The sequence below is a fragment of the Pieris rapae genome, chromosome 12 (assembly GCF_905147795.1).
Source record: "Pieris rapae chromosome 12, ilPieRapa1.1, whole genome shotgun sequence".
Taxonomy (NCBI): domain Eukaryota; kingdom Metazoa; phylum Arthropoda; class Insecta; order Lepidoptera; family Pieridae; genus Pieris; species Pieris rapae.
In genome coordinates this window covers 6,721,626-6,749,206 of record NC_059520.1, presented here as the reverse complement: position 1 = coordinate 6,749,206, position 27,581 = coordinate 6,721,626, and the positions used below count along the sequence as shown (strand labels likewise).

General features: G+C 33.2%; 1 protein-coding gene across 5 annotated transcripts; it reads right to left on the bottom strand.

The window, feature by feature from the left end:
- Positions 1-1,833: 1,833 nt before the first annotated feature.
- On the bottom strand, positions 1,834-27,581 carry LOC111002512 (ral guanine nucleotide dissociation stimulator-like 1). Of its 5 annotated transcripts, none has more exons than XM_045630505.1 (8): positions 24,250-24,481; positions 21,189-21,438; positions 11,504-11,608; positions 6,544-6,695; positions 6,066-6,176; positions 5,312-5,447; positions 3,754-5,167; positions 1,834-3,471 (listed from the first exon to the last, which is right to left on the bottom strand). In XM_045630505.1, the coding sequence occupies exons 2-8, from the start codon at positions 21,354-21,356 to the stop codon at positions 3,338-3,340; spliced, it is 2,220 nt and encodes a 739-aa protein (XP_045486461.1). In that variant the 5' UTR covers positions 21,357-21,438; positions 24,250-24,481; the 3' UTR covers positions 1,834-3,337. The 5 variants fall into 5 exon arrangements, with proteins under 5 accessions (XP_045486461.1, XP_022128364.2, XP_022128377.2 ...); XM_022272672.2 differs by having other exon boundaries at positions 24,258-24,481; XM_022272685.2 differs by lacking the exons at positions 21,189-21,438; positions 24,250-24,481 and adding an exon at positions 27,144-27,581.

Here is a 27,581-nt window from a genome sequence, read left to right as displayed (position 1 = left end):
ACTTTGAAGTAATGTTTGTCACTCTTTACACTAATATAACGATAAACCAATACAGGTTTAATCCATATATCTTTATGTACACTTACCAATTTAACATATGCGTGAATTAAGTAGACATATATTGCAACCTATTAGTATATAGTAATAAATTAACTGAAATCAGACTTTTATGAACTCTTGTAATATCAAAGTGAATTTTGCCGAAACACAATTTCAAATCACAATAGCCCGTTTTGTGCTAAAGTCGAGTATAAATTTTATTATTATTTATTTATTTGTTCAGATAGAATAATCCACCATTATGTTAGTATGTTTTGACCTAAAAGGGTTTATGTGTAATATGTAATGCACAAATATTTATTATATTGGATCAGTCAAGCTGTGGAAGTCTTAATAGACGAACGAACCCTCTTAATTCATGATCACTGCAATTGCCGTTAACACGACCGTTTTAACTGAAGTACTCATCTACTTATCTCTTTTCGTTATAGTATAAAAACCTATTTAATAGCAAGAGTCGAAAGAGTGCTTTATCAATTCGAATGATTTCGTTATTATTAATGAAATTTGTTTTAAACTATTCTCATGATAAAACGGAAGAAATGTTCGTTTCAGTATTAATAAACCGTCCAAGCAGCAATAGGAAAGTAGATCATCTATACAAGTCCTGGCACATCCAGAATATGGATAGGATATGATATCCAGGATCTAGATATATCATATTATGGTGACACTTATAGTCGAGACTTAGCACTAAGTATGAGCTAACGTGACCATACGTTCCGTATTGAACGGGACTGTCCCTTTTTCCAGTTACGAGTCCCGGTGTCTCCGAAATGAACTGTGGGAATTGTACTGTTTTCAGAAACCGTGCAAAAATTTGAGCAGTAGAATACCTATGAAAAAATCTTGCCAATAGTTCAATTCTTATTTGACATCGTAATTAAAACAAATTTGTTCTTCCGAAAAATATTACTAAAAATTTTGGGTATATACCTATATTTTGTAATTCGTTACTCTTAAGCCAACTAACTTTTTCTAAATAACCTTTTTTCTTTATTTTGGACAGAAAAACTGTGTCCAGTTTATGTTTCCACCATACCAACTTCTACAATTTAAGATTATTTATACAATAAAGAAATAAATAAAATAAATACTTTACTTATACGTGTTTTTTTTTAATAACTACTTATAATTTGATCTTAGTTCAAACATGTCCCGTTTTATTATTTTGTGTGTTTTGTTTGTAATAAATAATATGTCTATGTCTTTTAAGTCAAAGAATAAAAGGTCACTTTAAGTATGCGTACCGTATTTCAAATGCCAATACATACATTATTGATAGAGGAGAACACTTACCGCAGTTTCAACTCTGTCATGTCATCTCGGCATTGACAACAGTAAATATATATTCTTTTAGGAATCCATTTTGGTGTAATGCTAGCTTAGATGAACCAAACCCAACCTTTTTTGTGCCATCTTGCCCACCTTAGCCTACCTACAATACTTATGTAAAGTACATAATTTATATACTAAAAATTTAATAGTTCACTTTTTTATATTAATTTAGTGAGATCCAGGCGCTTGATGCTTGCTGCACAGAGATTTTATATTGGGTTCCTATTTGGTTAGCATCAGTTTCAAGTATTCACATTGACTGAGCTGATTTCGATTGCCCCCCTGTGGGGCGCGGGCCCCACGTTGGGAAACACTGATCTAGGTGATCATGCATTCTATGGCCATATTGTTGTAGCACCACTGGCTAATAAAATGTATTTAGTTTTTAAATAATATCAAACATATCATTCATCACGCTTAATAAAACAAATAGAAAATAATTAATAACTTTTAATTACAGATACACAACACCAACACGAAACTAGTGTTGAATAACCATTAAAATAGCTACAAAGTTATTTACAAAAACTACAATAAAACAGTACAGATAAAGGTTTACAAAGTTTCCTAGTCTTTATTGTAGAGTATTTGAAAACGACTTTTACACATTACTATAGGCACGTTGTTTTTACAAATGCATTTTGTTTTTATGTCATGATGATACTGGGAGACAAGATCTTTAATAACGGTTGCGATTTCCCGCACCAGCAGGCATACCCTGTAACTACAGTGAATCCGATTTCAAGCTTCCATACCATGTAATTTCATGGTAACTGGTGGCTTATTGTGAGTATTTGTGCCAATTATTGAAAAAAAAACAGAAATCGGATAATGTGTTTACAGAATAACACTGCTATTATAAAGGGCGGCTTTGATTACGTCTTCCAACAACATTATTTCAGCGCTGTCTAATTAAAAATGTCTGAGTTAATACAATTGATTAGATAAAGGAGTATTTAATCATTGCTGTTAAAATTATTCAAATTCGGATTCACAATTTAATTTTAAAGCTTCATAATATACAGAGAGACAGCACCTTGCTTTAATAGACATAACACGCCTTTGGCTCACTTATTCAACCCAAGAGATACAGACAACATATTCTTAAATTACAGAGTTTTGATGTCAACATATGAAAAAGTAAATTATACAGTGAAATGTAAAACCGGACTTTGACTAGTCTGAAATTAAAGATTGCCTTGATAGACATAAAAAAAATATGATTTTTTATATCTTACTATCGTCCTATCTTGCTCACTCCCGGGTCGCTGATATTGTAATAAATAAGACAAATACACTTTCTATAAAAATACTGTTGAGCCTAATTAATATAAAATAATAGAGGAGGGAAGCTAAACCTTACAGTCGTAGATGTATTTTGTTTTTGAAAGTATTTTTGTATCTCTCTGTGTGTTTTTTTGTTTGAGGCCAAGTCTTTCTGACTCAAAAGGTTTTTAAACATAGTAAAAGCAAAACGCATAGACAAATCAAATTAAAAAAAGATTTTTGTCTATGCCAATGTGACTATCTTCAAAAATACAGATAATAGTGTCTGTAACTCTTGGGTTGCTACTTTATAATGTATACTTATTTGAGATTCTTATCCGCGTATTCATTATATACAAATATTCAGATATATTACAAAAAATTATTCATAAATAGAACCTAGCGTTATTGGTGGCATTCAAAACTTCTACATCTATATTAACAAATATCCTATTAAGTACATAAGAGCAAGAAATACATACAAATAAATATATTTGTGCTGAAATGAATTTTATATGGCATGGTATTTTAATTAGCAATATTAGCTTTAGATTCGCAAATTATCCAAATTAATAAAGCAAGAAGCCAGTCTGAGTCCAGTCTTGCAGTTATAAAACCTTTTTTTAATAAATACTTTTTTTGTCTTCTAAATACAGAAAACATCGAGGCACAGTCAAGCACGTTTGTTCTTTGTTTTACCATTAACAACTACGTCAGTCTCTGGTCTCCTAGGTCTTAAGATGAAGTTTAGGTTATATGCTGTGTTGACGGCGTAGTAGACATTCGCGTTTGCTGGGAGCACCATTTCTGCAAACAATAATTTAATACGTGCTTCATGCTAAGAATAAGAATATTAAAAAAATAAAGTAAAATATTTTATTGCTATAATTTCACGCCTTTCAATATAAAGTATTTTCATACTTTAGCCAAGTCCAGTACTAAAACTATACTAAATACTTTTATCATAGCTCACAGGTCATATAGCTCTTCATTATCTATTATATTACTGGATTATCCAAAACCAACAAAAGCTATTCAAAAGAAGAAGAGAAGAGAAGTTAATATAAAATGAAATACCTCTTGTCTTACCTCTTTCCGGCAAAACTTGAGCCAAAGTATACCCATCAGGGTCACCGTCCAAATTCAACTTGAGCATAGAATTTCTTATGACTTGTGGCGTCCTCTCGTTATTACTCAACATTATCGACTTGTACAAAACCACGCCCTCTGTTTCAACACAATCGGACTCATACGTCACTCGTATTATATAAAAATCTGGCCCATTTCGAGTCGCATGCGCAGGGCTATTGGCTACTTTTCCGTTGAGTTGCTTCGGACCACTGTTAGCACTAGACAACGACACGTCCAGAGATGGTATCGATGATGATGAAGAACCGTGAGATAATCTCGTAGGAGAAGACCGTCGCTCCAAACTGTCTCTCTTCCACGTCCCTACACCATCTGTTTCGCAGTAAAACTGAGAGCTGTTACTCGAACTAGTACTGGCTATTGAATCATTCTTCCTGTGACCGTTATTATTCTCATTCTTCTTCGGGCGCCGTTCTTTCGGTGCATTGGTTTGAGGCTCTATTTGACACGAAAGCTGATACGCTTCTCTATCGTCCAAGATTATGACAGAATCAAACCAGCGATCAAACATGGGGTCGGTGGGTAAGTGATATGCATTCGCTGCACCTTGGAGCAACTTGATCTGTGCGAGCACCTCAAACTCTTTTCGTCTCTTGTCGAAATTTATTAATCCATCTGCAACGGTATCGGGAATCGCTGTATCGATCATTGTAAGATCTGTTAGAAATGTGCCCAAATATGGTATCGTTCCATGGCTGACTCCCGGAGATCCGCGCTCGTGAAGTAACTTCTGTAATTGTCTATCGTTTTCCCCAACCGTGTCAGCAAATTTGGCCGTGCCTTCTCTCATCAAGAGTTCTCTTTGCGCCCATCGATTGTTGTCTTCACTAAAAATTCTCGCTAACTCTTCGAACAGCTCCGCTTTCTCTTTGTTGAGGAGCGCCCAGGTTTTTCTTAATCTGTACACGGGGTTGCTTTGCAGCCCCGAAATTATGGCCTTTAAGGAAGAAAAGTTTTTAAGCACTCTCAGTTCTCTGGCGATATCTAGCCACGTAGCTAGGATATCCGCTCTCTCTAGAGGTTTGAGGTTCGGTTCGACTAAAACTGTGGATATGACACGGAAAGAGACGGCATTGAACTGATTGATCGTAGCAAGCACTGTGGCTGCGTCGTGGGAGCGGTCTTTGTCTCGGCGGGACCAGATGGCGCCGAGGCACTGATGGGGGACTAACTTCTTGAACAACTCCATGTCCATTCTGGTGAGTTGTTCTGCGAAGTGTCGGTGGGGCACGTGGGGCATTCGGTATGAGGTGGTGTGGTGAGCTGGCAGACGCATGCCAGGAGCGAGGCACACGCCACTACCGCCGACACTTCCATTTCGTTCCGCACTGAATATTGCTAGCTTCTGCAACACCTGGAAAGGAGATTTCTTATACACAACCAAGAACAAATTTACTGCAGATTCAGAAAATTTACGCTCTTATTGTCAGTAAGCTAGCAAAGTAATTTAAAGTGATTACTTTGCAAGTGTCGTGTGGGATCTGGAAATGAAAATTACCTTCGAATGTAGTTCAGAACCAGGTAGGTGTATCTGAGTGAAGGTGAGGAGCTGCTGCAGCGCGGGGTGGTGCGGGGGTTGACGAAAGTCCTCAGGATACGTGTCCAGCCAGACATGGAGACACGCGACCAGAGTCCTGAAATGCCATGATCAAATCATACACATTTTGAAATCATAAGATTTTGATTTCAAAAATTAGTTATTTTTATTTAATTTATTTGTGATAGCTGACCGCCTAATATTAAAGGAAGTTTACGCCAACGTAATCGTTTAGGATACACAGTTAATTCAGATTTAAAGATTCGAACTATCATTTTTGAGCAAATATTTTATCAAATGGATTTATACGACATCGGCATAAATCTGCGCCCCATCCTGATATATATCTATCATATATATATATATATATATATATTCTATTTTTATTTATTTTATAATTTACATTCTAAAGAGAGAAAAATCTTTATCCGAAATGCAATGGTAAATAAATTATAAACAAAGAGCTAATAAATGGACTAAAAAATGTTCTGTATACATGTGACGCAAATATATCCATGGCCTCCAATAGAATGTTTTCCTTTCCTGAAATCAAAACCATGCGGGCTACATTTCAATGTCGTACTCATTAACTATATATTTTTCATATAGAATTAGCGAGTATGACATATTTATAAGAATAATTTTACACGATATCATAACAGATTTCATCAGGGAAATAACGTCTAAGTACTAGAAGTGGAAAGTGTAAGCTTACTTTCTATGTTGCTGTGAGTTTTCCGTCCCAGTAGAAAGCGCGTCATCGGCTGCGAGGTTTTCATACCGACCGAGTAACAAGTCGAGGACTTTACCGCACTCCGCGAATGACCTGAGTAACAACCTTTATTAAGCATATACTAATAATTATTATTAAAATTATCTAGTACTAGCTGACTAGGTCTACACGTATATAAAATTAAATAATTATATCTCTTATTAATCTATAATTTTACAAAAATTTTATACGAATTAATAATATTAGGTAAATCTGAAGAATTTAAGAAATATGTAGTTATTTTAAATTGAACGTAACCTTGCAAGTTAACGGAACAAAAATTAAAAGGTTTAGGAAGTTAGAGGAAAATACTGTAATTTCGTCTAGTTTAAACTGCGACTTTCATTTAAAAATGTGGACGTGTTACCATGGTTACGATTCCTGTAATCTAGGCTAAAACTGGTTGCTTTTTAACTCTCACCTGTATGTAGCGAGAAATACATTGACATAAGTGGACTCCAACTCGCCATCGTCAGTGGCTAATGCCTCAACGAGGCGATCAACAGTACCAGCTTTAACAAATCTCACTCGAACTGTCTCCCACTCCAAATGTGAGATCTCGTCATCAGACTCCTGAAATCCCAATTTAACATGTTTCAGTGGTGTTCCTCGGTGAGATTGAAAGATTGATATTAAGTTGAATTGAGCAAAGTTATTACTTTAAACAAAACACATTATAGCCTTTTTATATTATCTTCTGAGGTACAGAAAAAATTGTACCTAAAAATTTAACATTAAAGGAATTTATTGAATTAACAATTTACAATGAAACTGTTGATGGCAAATGTAGATGAAATGAACTTCTATTGGCGCCTTAGGACAAAATGAGGAGAGTAAATTATTATGATGCGCGACACAAAAAACCAACACCCTAAAGTTAGCTACAGTCAACATTTTAGTTTTTTCTATTGTGAATGTCATTTTTTTCTACAAACATAAAATAAGGCAAATGATAGAATTTTTGAAAAGATTTTTATGTTGTTACGCCAAAGAATTATAACTTCCAATTGTATAGGTACTTATGTACACACACTTCTTTTTATAGTTACCTAGTTAGATAATTATTTTATTTGCTTGTTTAATACATCCAATCGTGTAATGTGGCACAACAAAGTCAGCGTATGTTATTTTTATCCTTTTAGTTTTATAGATTTTCTAACGAGCTTCACCCCATGTTTTCTTTTATGCGAGAAATTCGAACGAATTTTTCACCTTTGTTTAATAAATTATATATCAATAGTTGGTGTTATATTGAACTGGTAAAAAAATCCTCAAAACTCTTCATTCTACTAACGTGGGTTAAGCATTACAAATTATATAATATATTCAAAGGATTTATAATTGAGATCAAGCCCAGAGTTAACCATTAAAGTATACCGGCGTGTGAATAACAAACAATGATATCGAATGTGGCTGATTCACAGTCCTGAGTCAATTTACATGTTATTTACGTTTACGTTCCGGTAATTTTGAGTCATTTCGGCTTCCACTATCGCGTATTTCCCTTTGTTTTATTTACAAGGTTGAATTATTGTATGGGTTTTACATTTTATGTGAATAGACAATTCATTGTTTTAAAACACAGCGCTCGGATTTGCTCTTGGATTTTTTTTTTATTTTTTTAGAATAATGAAGCATTGGTATCATGGAGGAATTTTTAAAGTCGCTTGGATTTAGAGTTTACTCTTTACAAAGATAAAAATATTTATTTTTATTATATCAGTATGACTTGATTTTAACTGCAACTATGACATAAAGATATTTATTTATTAATTTGGAAACAAAAACAAAATGTGATATGAATGTTTAAAGATCTTAACTATTCCCTTCGATATTTTTCTCCTTCCGAGGTCCATTCATCTTTAACCACCTTATTAAAAATAAAATTATTACTAACATTTCAAAAATCACACTTCATACTTTCACTAAAAAACTCAAAAAATATCTTGTTAAGCTGTCATATACTAACACAGAAAACATTCTTATCGTAAAAAAATAGAATAGGTATAAATTTGTTAAGTAAAATTAATTAATTAAGTAACGTTTAGATGTAAAAGGAAGAGACTGGCTGCCCACAACACAGGGAATCCTAGTGTGGGGGCCAGAGCACTCTACTTTATAGAAACAATTATTGTATTTTGTGTCTAATAAAGTTATTTCTTTCTTTCTTTTCTTTCTTTCATATTATTTGTGGACTTTATATATTTATTGATCTGCATCAAACTCATAAAAGATTATCTTTTTTTGGCATGACAAATACATGGGCCTTTCTCTGCTAACAGGAAAATCATGGTCCAAGCATTTTTTTTTTACTTTGGCTATATTAATGCATAGCCATATTTATTAAAACACATAATATAAAACCTGTTACTTAAGGAGTCAAGCTTAATCAATATTTAGAATCATAATCATTTCATAAATTCGGTCTAAAGGCCACTAAAAACAGTCCTCTGTTATGTCCTAATTCCGGATCGAGTATGAGTCGGTTCGGTTTTTCTAAGTTCTATTTAAAAAAGTAAATCTTTGAACACTATAAAAACATAAAGAATATTTGATGCATGTGAACAAAAAACAATTATTATTTTAGATAATTTTTTAGTACTAAAAACTAGTGTTCGAATTTTGTCCAGACATTTTTTGAACAGTCCTGTGTCATAATTTGAATGTCGCGCCACAAAAATATTAAAGACAATTCTGGTTACATTGCCCTTGAAACCGAACGTTAACAGTGTGAAGTTTGCTCGGTCGCCATGCTAAACAAATCGCCGCCATTTTGCGCAGTGACAACTCCCCGTCAGTATGGTAGCCACGTCTCTGTAGTGTTGAGTGAACATTCCTCTGGTAAGTCTATTTAATGGTGTTTTATGTGTTATAATTATATTTATTTAACAAAAAATTGCTTAGTGTGATAATTTAAAGCTGTCTCAGTGTTATGAAGTTATATATTTAAACTCATACGTGGTATGACATTTTTACGTAAAAATAACAGTCCTCTGTGCAACAGTCCTCTGGAAATTTATAACACAGAGAACTGTTCAATGTAACAGAGAACTGTTTTATTTGACGTCCGTGTATTTTATTAATATTCCTTATAGTATGCACTAACCTACTGTTTGTCGATAGCTTCTTTCTTTATTACAAAGGCATGCCACGCTCATTCAGGTCTTGTTTTCTATTAATATGGATTTTGAAATATACAATAATATGTACCTAATAACTACCTGTTTTTAAACCCTACCATTTTAAATGTAATTTTGAAAGTTAATTTTATTGTTTTAGTATTGACGCAATGCCACCAAAGAAGAGACCTAAAACCAAAGAAGAAATAAAAGAGCAGAAAAGAATTGCTGAAAGGTTAAGATTAAGATATCAACGGCTAAAAAATGACCCTGTAAAAAGAGAGCAATTGAAGGAAAAAGAACGACGAAACTACCAAAGGAAGAAGGAAAAAGGCACAAGAAAGCTAGTTAAAGATATGAGTCGACGTGAACACAAAGCTGTGACTAAAGAGTGGAGAGAGCACTGTGCTACCTATCGCGCAAAAAAAAAGCTTTGAAAGAAATTACAAACAATTTTGTACGACAAAATACGCCCGAAACCGAGGGTTCTCCTCCTACTCAATGTTCCGTCTCTCCATCAATACTACCTATGAGTCCTATGACCACTCCACGAAGTGATGCAAGTAATGCGAGAAAGCGTAATGCGAGAAAGAAACGTGACAAAATTATAAAGGATAAAGACAAAAAGATCGAGTATTACAAAAAAAAATGATGACAACAGCAGACTTAGACTTAGACAGACTTTAATGGCACTCTAAAAATACATCAAATAAAGGCTGAATAAATAAATATTAAGAAGTCCTCTGGAATCAGCTCCAAGATGCGCTAAACTCATAATGAAAAGTTTAAGTTGCAATTGTGAAGACGAGTGCCAGCATTTTAATTTAGTAGCGTTACAGTACAAAAACAAGACAAAACTTAACGTAGATGTAATTTACACAGACTCTGAAAATGACAACATGGACAACTCACAGGATCCCACAACGAAGACCGACGACGACGCTGCACTAGCTGGACCTAGTTCAATTAACCAACAGAATTACACCATCGGTGATTACGTCTTGGTTAAATTTCTAGTAAGAAACACTGAATATTGTTATGCTGCAGTAATTAATAAGATAGATATGGAAGAAGGCGAACTAACAGTAACCTTCTTAAAAATTTGTGATGACAAAGGACACACGTTCAGAGTCGATGAAAATGATGTTTTTGATGTGTCCTTTGACCAAGTATTAAAGAAATTGCCAAACCCAGATATTGCCCTAAAAGGGAAACGAATATTTTATTATTTTAATATACCTGTACCTGTTTTTGAGAAATAAGTCTGCAAATAAGTAAACAAGGCTGATTCTTAGTACCTAAGCTTAATTTTGATTATAATTATTTTAATTTGTTACTCAGAGAGCGAAACTCGCAATTTCTTCCTAATAAATATAAATATTTCCGTATGTGATACAGTATTTAATAAAGAAGATAATTTATTTGATTACATTTAATAACTAATATTGTGTTTTTATTCATATAAACATTGACTTAAACTGGTATCTGGGTAGATAAAACAGTCCTCTGGGTGGCAAAACAGTCCTCTGCCGCGTTTTTTCACAAAATTGCTTATAATTCGACAAATAAGGGAAAATTACGATGGTTTCTTGTTTAAATGTTTATATATTATAACTATCTATCGACTTAACATATTATATTTTTATTTTTTAGAAAAAAAAGGTTAGGACAACTGTCAATAGACAAGTTTCCAGTTAGTAGAGAATGGCCCACATAACATATATTATTTGTTGATTTAAACACTTAAATGATCCCAAATCGTTGGCAGTAAGAGCCTATGTATCACTTATGTTTAAGTTGAGAGAGTTTTTGTAGTCAATGTTATGGTCGTTATACGCTTAAGATAATAATAAGAATTTAATATATTAAGATAAAAATAATAGCGCTCTCATTAACCAATATAAAATAAGTATATTTAATTTTTTACATTCCTTTTCTTTCTTTCCTTTGCGACTGAGGCGCAAACTAGCTGCTGTGGTCTCTGGCAGAATAACAGAACCAGCGATGTGGAACACTCTGCTCCTCAGCATAATGCTGAGCCAGGGCCAATTACAGCCACAGCACACACGCATTACACATTTGAAACGAGCCGAACGAGAAAATAAATTTTGATATTATTATTTTCTTTATATTGTTTTTGATATCTCATTTTATTATATATATATTTTTTTCTTTGATCGTTGTTATTTTGTGTGTGTATATTGTGTGTAATACATGTTATGTCTGTTTGTCTGTAAATATCTTAATGTGTTATAGGCTTACACTGGAAGCGCAGCGCGTCGGCCGATGGTAACGTACTTTCTTCAAGTAAACAGTATAAATCGCCCCATCTACTCGCTCCTCGCCCCACAACCGCCATGTCGGCTGCTGAAAACAAACAACAATTCATTAATTTTATAATACTATAAGTTACATTTATATATATATATAAGTACACTTATATATATAAGTGTAACTTAAGTGAATAAGTGAAGAAGTATATATATATATATACTTTTTCTTTCTGGTCATATCTGACATATTCTCTCTCGCCAAGATAAACTTTGACCCCTGAGTTAAAGCGGGTTAAAGGCGGTTTAAAGCGGACCAAAATCACTCATATCAAAATCAATTAGCTACACCTTGTTAGACTGAACAATTAATGTAAATTGTCTTCGACGCACGCGTTTACTAGCGTCACTAAAGTTTAACATATATCTGTGGTTCATCCATGTGAGAAAATGCCAATTCAATCAAGATTAAAAATATAAATACCAAATTGATAATTATTGAATATCGTACACCACTATTAATTCGTATTTTAAAACGAATTCTTAAACACGAGATAAATTTACACTTAAACAATACTCCGAAACACATTGTTTATCGTATTCGTTGCTAATCTTAACTAAAGTATTAAAATTAGGTTCAAAGTTTTAATTGAGAAATTAAAATCCATTGCCAAGCGTTTAACTCTTATCTCAATTGAATAAAGTTCAATTTAAAATAAACACTTGTATATATTTTTTTACCTCTCTTTAATAAATTCCTAACATTGTATAATATCGAGTTTAATTACGTATAACGGTTACAGCAATCTTTTAATAGGCACGGTTGCATTACTGTTTCGTACGTAAAATGCATATTTGATAAGAACACTACCTGTATAAGATAGGCACTTGGCAACGACCGCTGAAGGGGACTCAAGACAAATAAAACGACTTTATTGCTAAGAAAAACGGGGCGTGCGTCCATAGGCCGGACGAATAAAGTGCGTACATAAAACGTGAAACTAAGTCAATTATCAACAATTTATTTTTAAGTATAATAATTTTATTGTTAAATAGATCTACAATGTGTTTTTGTCTACTAATTTTCTCTCTCTCTCTCTCTATTCTCATTTTAGTTTTTTTAGGACTATCAGCTGATGTTTAGTGATAACGCTGCCCTTGGCCACAAGGATGGCAAATGCGGACTATTAGAAAAGTTCCTTTCAAATAAAACAAATTTTAAAATCGTAGGTTTTCTTTGCTGAACTAGGTTGGAGAACTAGGAACTTGGTTTTTAGTATAAGAAAAACAATATCCATTTAGAATGAAATTATCACATAAGTTTACGGATATTTAATCCGTTGTATTAAAAATAAGCGTATTGACCGTGCTTACATAATCGTCATTAAAGACGTCAGAGAACAGTGCCTCGACTTTAGTGACGCCGCAAATCCTCCACATGGCCCATGTCGTCACTAGTGACGTCACTTATCTCGCATTGCGCTGACTTTCGCTATCACAAAAGTTTAATTGTCCCAACGCAACGACTGTGTGCGTGACGGTGAAATCGTTTGGCACACTTGGAGATATCCGGATTGACTAGTTTCCTTTACAATATTTATTTACACTATGTACATACAACATTATTTTATTGTATATTTTGCAACATTTGTTAGAGAAATTTGTTGTTAAAGTCACATCAGATAAAGTCAGATGAAATTTCACAAATAATCACGAAGTTCGTAATCCATGTTAAGTTTCCCTTACTCTGGACTCTTTTAATCTAATAGACAATAGAAATTTTATAAAACTTTTATATTTATGACACAGTTTTCTTTCTGAATGCTACACAATGGTAACTCTGTCGCGGTCGTATGGAGACTGCTCTCTCGTGGAGAGATCGCGCGAAAAACTCAGATAGAGCACGTCAATGACGTGTCTATGTGTTAATTGCACGATGAGTACAATGTATGAGCTATTTACTTAGTCATAACTTAGTATTGAATGTAGGAACTAGTGTCATTTTGAAATCGATTTATTTTAACTCATTAGAAAAAACTGTTCACTAACTACAAACTCCGCGGCTAGGCGATGTAAATATTTTCGTAATTTGACGAGTAGAATAAGTTTTATATCAGAGATGATGTGGTTTAAAAAAATGCAGCATCTTAACGAATAGAGAGTGAGTTAAGAAAGTGTAAAAAAAGAAATGAAAGCTTACTATTATTAATTCACCTCATAGACTATTGGTTGGCTGTGCACCAATTCTTTATTAAGCTTTTTCGAAATAATACGAGAATACTAAGGAGAAGATAAAACATGTTCCTACTTGGATACAGGGGTCTAGGGTCCAAATATGATTTTGTCCCATTTAGTGTCGTCCTTAGTCGCTGGGGTCCCAGCGCTATAAGACTTTTTCAGGAAATAGGTAAAAGGTTAGACATCAAAGCCATAACTCGGTCAAAGAATTAGTCTAGTTATTCAAAGGGGAAACGCTGCCAGTATCTGCGGAACCTTGCCTAAAGAGACTTCCTTTAATAATATATTTTGGTTATTATATTTTTTATGACTTTTCGTTTTAGATTCAAAGAATGTTTTACTACGTTGTTTAATTAGTGTAGGAGGGATATACATAAGCTTATAGTAATTCAGAAACGAAACGTTGACTGAGACTCCCGTTTCCAATAGTTTTTTGACATACGGCGTCAGACTGGCTGTCTCGTTTCTAGATGCTGGTACGGATGTACGCTTGCAGGAAGTTAGCCTTCAGTATTTTATTTAGTTTAAAATGTATGTATAAAAAATGTTGCGAACGTTTCTAATGCCATATAAAATTGTATTATGTAATTGGATACCGGTAGTTGCATAACGATTTGGTCGCGTGTTTCCTTCACTTTCAACAATTTGCAAATCAATACCAATGAATTAATGATTGTAAAACTTAAACAATGATCAAAAGGTACATAGAAGTGATAGTAACAGGAAATTGTTGAAATCGCCTCAATAATGTATTTTTTTTATTATACCGTCTAAACTCCTGACATTGTTATTAATGTTGGAGGGAGTGTACATTGATAAATCAAATACACGTACAAGTGTTTTTGATTATTCATTGAATAGAAGGTTATACGGTATATATATCGTTAACTCAGCACATTACTATTATTACTAATGTCACAACTTAGACAACGGGATGAAACATTAGTGTTTGCATTGTCGTGACGCCTACAATCTACATGCCACTATATCAAACCTGGCGATGTTTAAAAAAAGAATTAGTAGCGGACCAAAGACTCACTCACTTTTAATAGACCTGTCGATAAAGACCTGACATTTAACCTATCCTATAGCAGGTAAACATCTCATTCTAATAACGAGCTGAAAAATAATATAAATAGAAAATTCTCCTTAAAAACTTAGTAGAAATTGTCTGAGACTGTGTATTTGTGATTTTCCTTTATCGCGCGGAATCCTGTACAATATCAGAAAGGAAGAAAATAGACGCTCTAGAAATGTGTTGTTGGAGACAGATGTTAGGCATTTAGGAATTCAATCACGTCTATACAGGTAAAAACGTTTCCACACTTTTACCAACGGATTCTGAGTATTTATTTTGGACATCACACTTATTATAGCTAGCAGAGTGAAGTGCACCAAACCGCATTCCGCTAATGTCTGTACAGATCAAGAAAAGGTTCTAAGAACCTACTGATAAAACCGTGGGAGTGCATAAAATTGTGCGGCGTCACTAACATGACTTCCAGAAATGAAAAATAATATTAGAAAATTCACATAAGAAAAGAGGAAGGGACTTGCGATTTTGTTCAGTTGATTGTAAAGTTGACACAGTCGATAGTAATATGATAATAGACCTTTTTAGGCAGCGACCTCTTTACAATATTAGTGTTCTGTGTTCTTGTTATCGTTTGTTCTAATCGTGAAACAATCGATTGTTTTGTGTGAAATTAACTCTTGATAGATAAAGGCGACTTGAGCGAGACTAAGCTGCGAATCTGGCCATCAAAACGAAAATTGTGTGATTAAAAATATAGATAATGTAGAATGATCTTTATTACAAATTATAACGCCTATGAAGAAAACATATCAATAGAATAGATATAGAAATTCCATACACTTCCAGAAAGACTTACGCCACTGTTGTAGTACAACCTTTTTAAATATGTTACCATAACTTCAAATTGACTGTGCCTAAATGGACGTAATTGTAAGGATATTTAATTTCCTATACGTCGTTATAAACAGCTTCAATACTACGTTATAGTCCAAGCTAACAGTGTTAAAGCGTTCTTAAACTACATAACAGAGTATTTCTTGAGAAATTGTATGCTTATTTTTTTAAGTAGATATTCATAGCGGACGGAACTGAACTTTTAGTAATCTGTTCTTTTTGCCCACTGGATTTTAAAAACAACTATTTTATACATGCTATAAATATATGTTTAGGTTTGGTTAGTAATTTAATTTTGCCGATACTATTTTTTATTTATTACAAAATAGACATTAATGGACAAAAAATAACAATGGAAACTAAGAGTCTTGTGCTAAGAAACTGTTCTTTCCATATTCAGATCCAAAAAAATATCCAGATCTATTGGGCTCCGCAACAGATTGCTCATATTGTTTAGTGGAGCATAATAAAAGCGTAATTATCTTGTAATTTTACCGGGAGTTTTCTGCAAAGACTGCAAATTGTTTTGACGTCTTGATAAAACGCCAACAGCCATAGTGACGCCATTGTCTGACCTCCAGTGACCCCAGACAATAAAATAAGTCAACCGTTTAAGAGGGTTTTCCCTATAATGAGCTCTATCTTACACCATTTTGATTTTATGAGCTCAATAAGTATAACTTTAATAGCGTATCTACATTAAACTATGTAAATTACCGAGTTTCTGCAAAAAGTTGACACAAGCTTAAATTTTCTACCAAATCTTCTTGACATTCCTCAAACCTTTCTGTGACTAAACTCGAAATTTAATAAAAAAATGTAATTATTTATTACTTATAACTTTTTAAAATATATTATGAAATTGATTTTTTTTCAAGGATTATTACTTAGTCTTTTGTTAGTGAGTCTAGAACCAGCGACTGAGAAAATGTTGTTTGGTGACATTCATTGTGTACTGTATTTACGCCACGATACTTAATCGAGCTGTATCCCTGATGATAATCCCTGGCGGGTGCGTGCATCCTAATAGCATGATGGCTGGCTGGCATTGCAAGGCGATGCATGTGCCTACATAGTATAAAAAACTACTAAACTAAAATTTTCATGGTTGTATTTCCCTTAAATCTAATATACTAACATAATATTTAGGTCAATATTGTAATTAAAACAATAGTACTTAACGACGTGGACCTATGACTGTTTGCTGAAATAAATAAATTATTATTATTAATTGTATTTAGTAACACAATACTCTCGTTAATTAAAGCTGCTTGAATCTATTAGATATGAGAATACAATTATCCTTCTACAAATATCGAGAAAAAAGTTGAACAATAAGTGATATAAGCGAATAATAATGATATTTAAAGAATAATTAACAAAACTCAACTGATACATATTTCTTTAGTTCATCAATTTCTATTACTTGCGTTACTTCTTTTTACTATTAATATTCAGATGCTTATGTAAAAAGCTTTATGTACATAAAAAAATTATACTAAAAGTTTTTCCCTGACAGCCTTCAGGCTTAGGATTTGACGCACTGTCGGTAAAGATTATTTTTGGGATTAAATTAAAAACAATAAATTGTTGAGGATAATCTACATATAACATACAGTACATGGACATTTATTCCCCATTGTAAAATTACGATAAAATGTACATGTAGGGTTGCCTGGAAAATATCGCTTGTTAGCGATAAGGCCGCCCTTTACATCCCTTGTAATTTCTATGTATTGTGTTATTTGTGTTTCTTTGCAACGAAATCTGAATAAATAAATATGTAATACCTTAAACAAATGGAAAAGCGCCATATACATAAACTCTATTGGAAAATTCAGATAATATGTCGTTTCTGAACTAAACATTAATTTGATGCAAAATAACACGAACGCGCTCTATAGACGATTGATCCAATAGAAGCAGGTACTTCATACTTAATAGACCTAAAAATAGCACACTACTGTCCACCTACCTACAATCAATGTTGTCGCACACAACCTCCTTTTCCCCTTGAAAATAATAAGAGCTGAAAGTTATTTAATATGACTCAGGTTTCTATTGAATCTTATTAGTTGTGAGATTTGGGGATTACTTATTTTATTAGTGTTCGTAGTATTATTTTGATGAATTGTTTTCACAAAAAAGGATTATAGATAGTACTTTCGTTTAGAAATATTATTTTTATTTTAATCTTCTCTTACAGGTTTTCTTTAAATAACCGACAAAACAACGTACATATACGTGGTTGACATGTCTTATATATCACCTCAATATGCTACTTAAGGCAAAAATAATATAATATAGATATGAAATTTGTACAGTACCTACTACAGTCTGACAATACTTAAAAGTCTAAAGGCCTAAAAAATGCTTTTTTATATAAAATGGAAGACTAAACAATGAAGAGACATACATACATATTGTTCTATAGAATACCGAAGAGTTACTTCCTCTTCTCGTCCGTTTTCTGCTGACCATTTAAAAACTGCCAGTACATGTCAATTCATTTTATTAGTCGATATAAGTCTTTTAAATCATTTCATACATTTTTATAGTTATTGTTGCTTGTGACACATGCGTACTATCTTTCCTTATCTATCTCAAGAAATCTAATCATATTCAAGAAGTATCCAAGTCACTTTCGCGTATTTAGAAAAAAAGGTTACCACATCATTGGACGAATATTAAAGACCTTTAGACATGCTTAAGGTAATTTCCGACACTTAACTGTTTCCGTAAAGAAAGTATGGCATTACAAGTTTTCTCTTCACGTTGTGCAATACATTTACATATTATGATAGAGATACATGCAAATTGAGTAACGTGCGAATTTTATTCACCAATAAAATATAGCCTTACATATAGACCAGTTTTTCAACCACCATATAAAACTAGCTAATGCTAAATAAACTATTACGAAAAACAAACCTATTAATTTTTTAAAAGAATACCGAGAGTTTTTAACGCCAGCTTTTTCTCTCGGCCTACACCCTCTGTCTTCTTTGCCAATGAGTAGGGATGCCTACAGGGTTAAATTTAATTACGTGGAATAAGTGATACCTGTCTATCTTATGTTCCATAATAAACGTATTTTATTTTTTTATTATTGCATTTTTTGAAGAAGCACGACCACTTATAGTAAAAAGTCTGGGCTCGCGAAAAGTCGGTGGCACGACGATTGATATATGATTAACTTCTATCCGAGATCCAATTATTAAAGCATCTTGTGGAGGCATAATAGTTGTTTGCTAGTTTTTTAAAAAGTACATAAGGTAGTACCCCAAAGGTGGAGCCGCAGGTTGGGTCCTATAAATACAGTAGCAAATCATTCTTACACCAATCACACCAATATCAATCCAAAAACCTGTTTTGTATTGCCTTGTTCAAGAACTTTGACACAAAGGTGAGAAGTAACAGTAAAGAAAATCGACCAAGATAAATATTTGATTTTGGAGTTAACAAAGATATGACTCACAAACACTGTTCAATAAAAAATGTAGTAGGTAGTAAAAAGTCAAGTAGATAAATTAACGTTTTTCAATTTTATATCAATTAATTAATATCTTCAAAAACCGTCATCAATTATATAAGTACTTTATGTTTTTTGATTAAATTGTTAAATAAGAGAAGGAAGGAAAGACTCGTAGCTTTTTTAAAATATAGTTTGGAGTGACATAGTAAAATGTTTAGTTGAAGGCAGCGTTGACTGAGGACAACTAGAGACTGTCAGAGCATTCAGCGTGACGGATGCGCTTCGTTGGCGGGCCCTTCCTTTTGTATTAAAGAGAAATTTAATTTAAAACAGTTCTCTAAGGGTTACACGATAGAAATAAAAATGACCTATCATTATTTAATCGACATTACGATTATTACTGCTTACGATTCCTTTTTTTATATCAGATCCTCTGCTGAGTATTTAGAGAATCAATTGACACAGGAAATGTTGAATAACTTATGAGACATCTATAAAACCACTTCATCGTATCGAGTGAAATCAAAGAATATTTCAAATAAAAGCTTAACGTAAATGTCCGTAAAACAATCTTAATTTTTAAAATAGGACGTGAGGTATTTTAAAACAATTGAATACTAAATCTTAATGCGCTAATTAAGTGATTAAGTCAAGCAACAAAAAGCGCTGAACTCAGCAACGCAGGTCATTGAACTAAAGCACTGCAATCGATAACAACGTCCCGAACATTCGCTCCGTGCCAACCACTACGATCTCTGGGAAGAACCAACTGTCTAGGTAGTTTTCAATTTTAAATTTAGAACACCATTTACAGACGAAGGTTGCATAATATTGATTGCTCGAGACTGACTGCCTATTAAGAGCTAATTCTCTGTAGGATACATCGATAAGGGGCTGTAAGCAGATTCAACAAACGCATTAAATTTTAAGATATCCAAAAATATTTCAAACACAAAATTCCCCAGTCCTTCTATGTCCACGTACTTTGTAACCTTATACACAGACTTCTAAGCTCAAAGAACTCCAGGTTATTGAATTTTAATTGCATTTTCTTGTATGGAGGGTTGCATAATGTATAGTCCTAAAGAATGGTACTTGATGCAACACTCATTACGACCTGACTGCAGGGCTGTGATGAAGGGTGCATTTGACGTCGGCAAGAGGTTTAAAAAATAAAAAAGAACAGAGCTTAAACTGCGTTTGCACGCAAAAAGCATTTTATTCTATGGTTTGCAGTTTAGAAATGTATGAAATTAAAATATTAATTTTTTAACCTACAAACTATTATTAGTTCCTATTATAATATTAGCTGTCAATTAAATACAATAATATGATATATTTCATATTTTAATTATCATGTACAAATACCCTGTATATTCGACATAGTCTAATCTGTGCATAATTAATTATGTTTAACATACTCACAGAAAGTATACTCATAGGTACATATGTCAAATCCTAATCAAATTACCGACTGAAAATCACATAAGTACGTATTATTACTACAAAGGGAAGCCCCAAAATTATTATTGCGTTTCCTTATCTGTATTTATAGAAATTATAAAGGATTTGTAAATCTAGTGTTTCCCTATCTGTGTGGTTGCTCGTATAACGCATTAGAGGTTATTTAATGAATCAGTGGGTTGGTCACGCAACTAATAATTCTCACTGATTCATTACTGGAAATCATGGCTTCTTGATAATGTGATAAGCATTATCAATAAGATAAACTTGTTCTTATCCCTAAATTTAAGAGAAAATTTAACTAAATCCCGTACGATATTATTCAAATTAACTTTACTTGGCTTCATTCAATTTAAAATGTATTATATATTTCAACATGAATTGATGATGAAATCGTTTTAAGATTATCGTTATCTTCATCTTGTTATTCTTGTAGTCATTTGTCACATATTTCAAATAAACGTAATTCTGTGTGAAGCATTGTAATACCAGTTTTAGTACACAAATCAAGAACTAATGCTGTGATGAAAATAAATAAAAGACGCTCAAAAGGACAGGACCGCAACTAACCTTCACATACCACCTTGTCTGCGACTTGCGTTGTCTGGTGCGGCGGCGCTCAGTACCGCGTTGTTCACGCGCTGGTGACCTTAGAGCATGGCACTTTGCAGCTAGAGCCTTCGTCTTCTCCGACAATGAATGCCGTAACTCACCCCCCGCGCACCCCCGCACCAGCATCGTTCATCCCCCAGCTCCCTTCACTGATTTATCGTCTTTGTTTTCACTGGTCATGTCTTTTACCAACTTTTCACACAAACCACTAAATAGTCGAAATCAAGTTATAGGTAAGATACAGGTGATTTTGATGTTTTTTCAGTATTCGCAATGTCATGTTATTGAACGTAACGCAATTCCAATAATTTAGTCGAACATATTTATTTTTAATTCATTTCTGATTTATGATGAAGGTTCCAAACCTTCGAGGAATATTATTTTACATTCGATTTTTAAAACGGAGTCTTGCAAATTAAATCATTCAGTTATTTCAAATAAATCGGCAACGGTAAATATAAATATGGACATACATGTGATGATTGTCATTTATTTCTTCAATACTGTATCAGTAAATAGCTGAGTGTTGGACATAACATAGCTCGGTAATGTTATACACTTCGTACAATGATGAATTCTCAACGTCGTCAATCAAGAGGACGTCCTCATTGTAACGAGAATGACGTTTAGGAATTAATTAATGTAGGTAATTTATAAAAGTACAGTCAAAGCAGTTTACGACGACATCGATTAAAACAACGTACCGGTTATATTGACCAAAATCAAAAATCCCAGCTAAATTATTGTATAGGCACTTAACAACAACGTCATCGGCGACGACTATCGGTTTTTACCAATGAATATTCCCTTCGATGTCATTATAACAGATTTAGACTAAATGATTAAATTGCACTCATTATATAGTTCTTGTGCTTTTATTTCAGGGCGCCTTGCTGATAGGGGTAAAACGTTAGATTTTTAATTTTACAATAATTTACTGCTTTAACATGTTATGAAGTCTTAAGAGCATGATAAATACCTTGGCGTTTTAAATGATTGATGAAGTTTATTGCCAGTGCTTCTCCTACGCTCTTGATTTTAGAACCGGCAGTTCAGAAAAATAAAATTAACAAAAAGAAAATTTAGAAGTGTTACTGAAGTTAGTTGTCTAAAGTAATAAAAATCAAAAGTATACATATTATTATCTAATATACAGTTTTAAATGAAATTTATTCACGCCTTAATTGTGAAAATAGTGAGTAATAAACTCACTTCTCCTTATTCAATTTAAGTACACGGTTTTAAGTCACCTGCATTGCGTATGGTTCATAAATAATATTACTACATATCCTTCAATCCGTATTAAGAAAATCTTAGTTTCATAAACGAATCAGTTATGGTATCTGTAGTAACCAACATTCTTTTGTTACGTACCAAAACGTATAAAGAACGTACGTACGTATAACGTATTCATATACAATTTTACGTATAATAAACTGTGTATGCATGTAAGATCGTTCAAAACATATGGATTACAGCGGATTTCCCGTCGTACGGCTGGAGATTTAATTTGGAAGTAACTGTGGTTACTCAGAGATCTTTCTTTATAATATATGTGCCGCAGCAAAAAGGCTTAATTAGCTAATAGCCTAGCCTTTTAACTAATCGGCAGCCGTAGCGATTGAGACAACATTTAAGAAACTGGCTGTCTAATGCCATTCGTACGACAGAGAAGAAATAATGGTTTGACAGAAAAGAAACATATCACGTAAAAATATTTCTTTTATAATTCCATTGCTTGAGTCAAATTCACATTATTATTGTTACTAAAATCTTCCATATACTTGTTGATTTTCATGAAACTTTGGAAAACACCATCAAAGCCGACGCCAGATTGACAGTTTGAACATTTGCCTTGCTATTTGGATCAACTGCCTGAAGATCTTTCAGGCCGATAGTTAAACGGCTAATTAAGGTAATTGGCTGCGACATATACATAGTATAAATTCAGTATACAGAAATTGATCAAAACGTTTTAGTGAGCTCATAGGTCGGTATAAATATTACTATCGCCTACAGCACCAAGGTCCAAGGGTGCCAACCTTTAAAACATGATTTTAGTGTACTGAAAGTTCTTCTCCTATAAACGTCTGCTGTGAGATTTTGCAGACTCAATGAAAATATCCCTGTAAAGCGAACTCTTGGATGGCCATCTATCGAGATGCCGCTGATTATGTATTACTTAGACAGATTTATATAAATCGAAATCAAATTAATGCTTTTATCTGTAATCATAAAAAGATTACTGACACCTGCCGCGGCAGATGCATATATTCAGCGTAAAATTCTAAAGTGACAGCTGGTATACATCAGGTGCTTCAAGGAATTTTTACGTTACCTTTTTAAGATATTTTAAGCTACCTGTGATTTTGCGCATTATCAGTTAAATATGTATTTTAAAGTTAAAATATGTATGATACTATTTTTTTACACTGTTTATTTAACTGACGTCAATAAGAGAATGTTTTTATAATTTGATGAATATTTTTTAGCATTTCCTACTTAAGTAATATATATTATAATTAAATTTAACATGTCTATATATAAATTTTTTTTTATCTTAAGAATATTCTTAAGAAGAAATCCAATATTATTGATTGATTTATTACGAGTATTCATATGCAATACAATCATGCCAATGTTAGTTTTCGTTAAAAAATACCTTTTAATAATAAAATCTCATAACAAATACAGTTTAAAGTAGATATTTACATTATGTATGTATTGTATTGTCTTATCTGTTACCATGAGTATAAAATCTAACGTGTAAAAATATTTTCTGACTGAATTTTAAATATATTTTTAAATTTAGTTTTAAAATAAATACGATTTTTTTATCCAAATGACGAAAAATAAAGTATATATTTTTATAGATACAGCAAGCTTTAGTACTATTAAGCAATTCTTTTTTTTAATGGCTTTAATTTGTGCCACAATTCTTATTTAGAAATTTTTCAATTCAAAATACCTGTATCTTAACCCGACATTGAGTACTACGATAAACACCTAATCAACGTACATAATTACCATGAAAAATCGTTGTGTAAAATGTAAATTAATCCAAATGACGCAAAGCACTGACACTTCAGTTCAAAACAAACTATTTGGGCCTCACTAAAAGTTCACATTTGTTGTACAAACAATAATTTGGTTGTTACTATCACAAACACAATGTATGAGTAATAAAATAAAGTATTGTCAACATATGCAGCCCTTCCGTACTGTGCGCTTGGCGCGCGACGTCTGACGTTTCACGTTGAATTCGAGCGATCGGTTATAGAGCGCAGAGTAAACCATAGACAGCTGTGCAACTGTGGGATCGTCATCCGTGACGCGAGATAATATTACAATTTCCATAAAATAGGCATTCCAAGGTTTTAAGGCATCTACTCGAACTATTATTTTAAAATATCGCTTAATTCAATCGCAATTCTTATAATTATTTTGCTGAATATCAATGAAGTTGGCAAAAATTGTATTTCATTGTACGTACAGCTAAAGACTTGTTTAATATTTTAAGTAAGGCTTTCAACACTTAACTATCAGAGATTAGTAAAACCAAGGTAATATATTTTGCACGGGTGCAATGCTGATGAAAAGCAGGTTTTTATTATGTATTGTTATTTCTGTCGCCGGAAAGCTCCGATAATACACGCGACATATACCATATAGACATATACCATCACGGACTTCTCTGTAGACCTTTTCAATGTGTACAATACTTAGTACATTACTTACCTATTTTGATAAAACTCGTAGGGTTCAGCCTGCGTTTGCAATGTAAGCGGAAAAAATGTAATTATTTACGAAATCACATTAGAAACCTCAAAAATAACAGTACTTCTCCACTATTTAATGGATGTTATTATACATATAAACCTTCCTCTTGAATCACTCTATCTATTTAAAAAAAACCGCATCAAAATCCGTAGTTTCGAAGATTTAAGCATACAAAGGGACATAGGGAAAGAGAAAGTGACTTTGTTTTATACTATGTAGTGATGATTAGTATTAGTTTATAAATCGATGTTTTTTACGAAATTTGACCATAAACTATACAAAACTTCTTTTTAAATTTGACAATATTTAAAAGTAAAAGATTTATTTTTCTATAAACTACATTTTTTAGAAAACAGGGGCAAACCAAGGGCTTACCTGATGTGAAATGATACGTCGCCCATGGACACTCTCAATGCCAGAAGCCGCGCGAGTGCGTTGCTAGCCTTTAAAGAATTGGTACCCTCTTGAAGGACCCTAATTCGAATTGGTTCGGAAATACTTCAGTAGGTAGATATATATTATCACAAAGTGGTTGTGCAAGGCATAAACTGCCTATGCCTCAGCTATAGAACGACGAGCGTCGAGGTTATATGGTAGGAATTTCGTATTCTGCCTGGACGTCTAACGATGAAACATAGATGTAGATGATTAACCCGCGCAAAAATTCTAAACATTTACCATGTAAACTGCGGGCAAAAATGCAGAGACCATATCTCTACGTAACGTCAAGGGATAAAGCCGCTCGGAAAGAGATTACGAAACGTTCTTTGCTGAATAGGGTCAAGTGGAAGCAGCTAGTCCTGGAGAGGTTTTGCCCAGAGGTGAGAACAGTACTCCATGTGCGTGTTGATAAAAATTCAACCCGGCACAGGTTGACAACCGCTTAATTAATTATGTGAAGTAAAAGATTTCAACGCGTTTTAACAAAGAAAAAGTTGATTGCATTATTGTTAAACACGTATGGTTTTACGTATGCATTTTATAATTAAATAATTAATTACCAAAATACTGTCAACTGGACCATAAGATATGTTTTACGTAGTAGTTGGAGACCTCTCAGATGTATGTGTTTCAGAACTTTCCTGTATTTGAGTTAAAATATCATCACGTACTTTCGGGCTATAAAATATAACATGCCACAATATAATATAGTTGGTAATACCGAGTACGCACGTATCACGAAGGTCCGACCCATTCACTTCTACTTTCTAAGAAAAAATGCGTGAAGTTTTTTCTTACATAATATACATTCAAGGTATCTTTATCTGTGACTGAAACATTTAAAACCTAATATATAAGGATGTTGAAATAGTTTGCTGTTGTTAATATATATAACATGAACAAACATTAGTTCATATTTATATACAACGGGTTGTCAAAATATTAAACGATTTCATTAAAACTTGATTTCTGAAACCCGAGTATCTGACCCTGGAAAACGATTTACCAGTGCGTATCCAAGCTATCTAGGTGACTTAATTTTAAATTTACATTCGAATAATTCTATACTAATAGGCACTCTTATTACATTATTTATTCGTATCAACAATAGCGTGGCAACTACCGACCAGTTGAATGTTTATTGTTGGTTCTTACAGTCCCACGGACACTTTCGAAACGATAAATGGTTAATACCATATTATGCAATACATAATATGTATATACACATTTGTTGGTGTAGAAATATTATTTAGAACCGTTTATATGTTGACTACAATACGCATACGAATTTTAGAACCAAGAAAAAGCCTTTAAAGATTCTAATTATATCTAATTGACATTTGGTAGTTGCGCCTAATAGGTATATATATAATATATTATGTTAATAGCCTGAACTCGGACATATTTGTACCAGGTTAAAAATCAATGTTTACATAAATAGGATGTCAGTGAGTCAACATAGTCATCATCATTATAAATAACCTATTTTTAAAATACGATTTTGTGCATATAATTTTGCCAACACAGATTTCATCATTCGTGACCGTGAGTTGTTATTAAGCGTACTTATTGCAATTTACCTTTACGAGTCTTGCTGAATGTTTATATTTCTTGAACAATATTCCTCAATTAATATGGAAAAGACTTATAATAAGTGTAACAAGAAATGTGCAAATATAAAAATGATATTACCAAGCTCTCAGCATCCTGGCTCATCTTTTTCTACACATGGCTATCGCGAAGGATTTGCGCCCTGATGGAGCAGACGCACCCCCAGAACAGGTAAACAATGCCACCGCACCATGGCACATTAACACAACAACATGCCACATTCCATCACTGCATCCGTATTCAACATATGATTCCTCCGGCCGGTCTGACGTCACACGCTTTCTCGCACTACAAGGTTGTATTGTATTTAACTCTCGACCCTTCTAACTTTCTACGAACAGCCACAAAATTAGATAGTTCAAACAATTTTTTTCTACACACAATAAACCGATGTCTTCGAACTTTTCATACGCAATGAAATGTTTCGCGTGTGAAGGAAATGCGTTAATAATATGACGCGGACAACTTTCGCGCACGAACTGAGTGAAGCACGTCCGCTTCGTGGCGCAGCAGCCGTCG

Bases quoted from the DNA above. Each gene is read 5' to 3' on its own strand.
- LOC111002512 (XM_045630505.1), bottom strand. From the start codon at position 21,356: ATGCTGGTGCGGGGGTGCGCGGGGGGTGAGTTACGGCATTCATTGTCG. The intron at 11,609-21,188 runs GTTAGTTGCGGT...GTTTGTTTTCAG, and splicing joins AGACAAGGTGGTATGTGAAG to CAGCCGACATGGCGGTTGTG. The intron at 3,472-3,753 runs GTAAGACAAGAG...TATTGTTTGCAG, and splicing joins TCAAGTTTTGCCGGAAAGAG to AAATGGTGCTCCCAGCAAAC.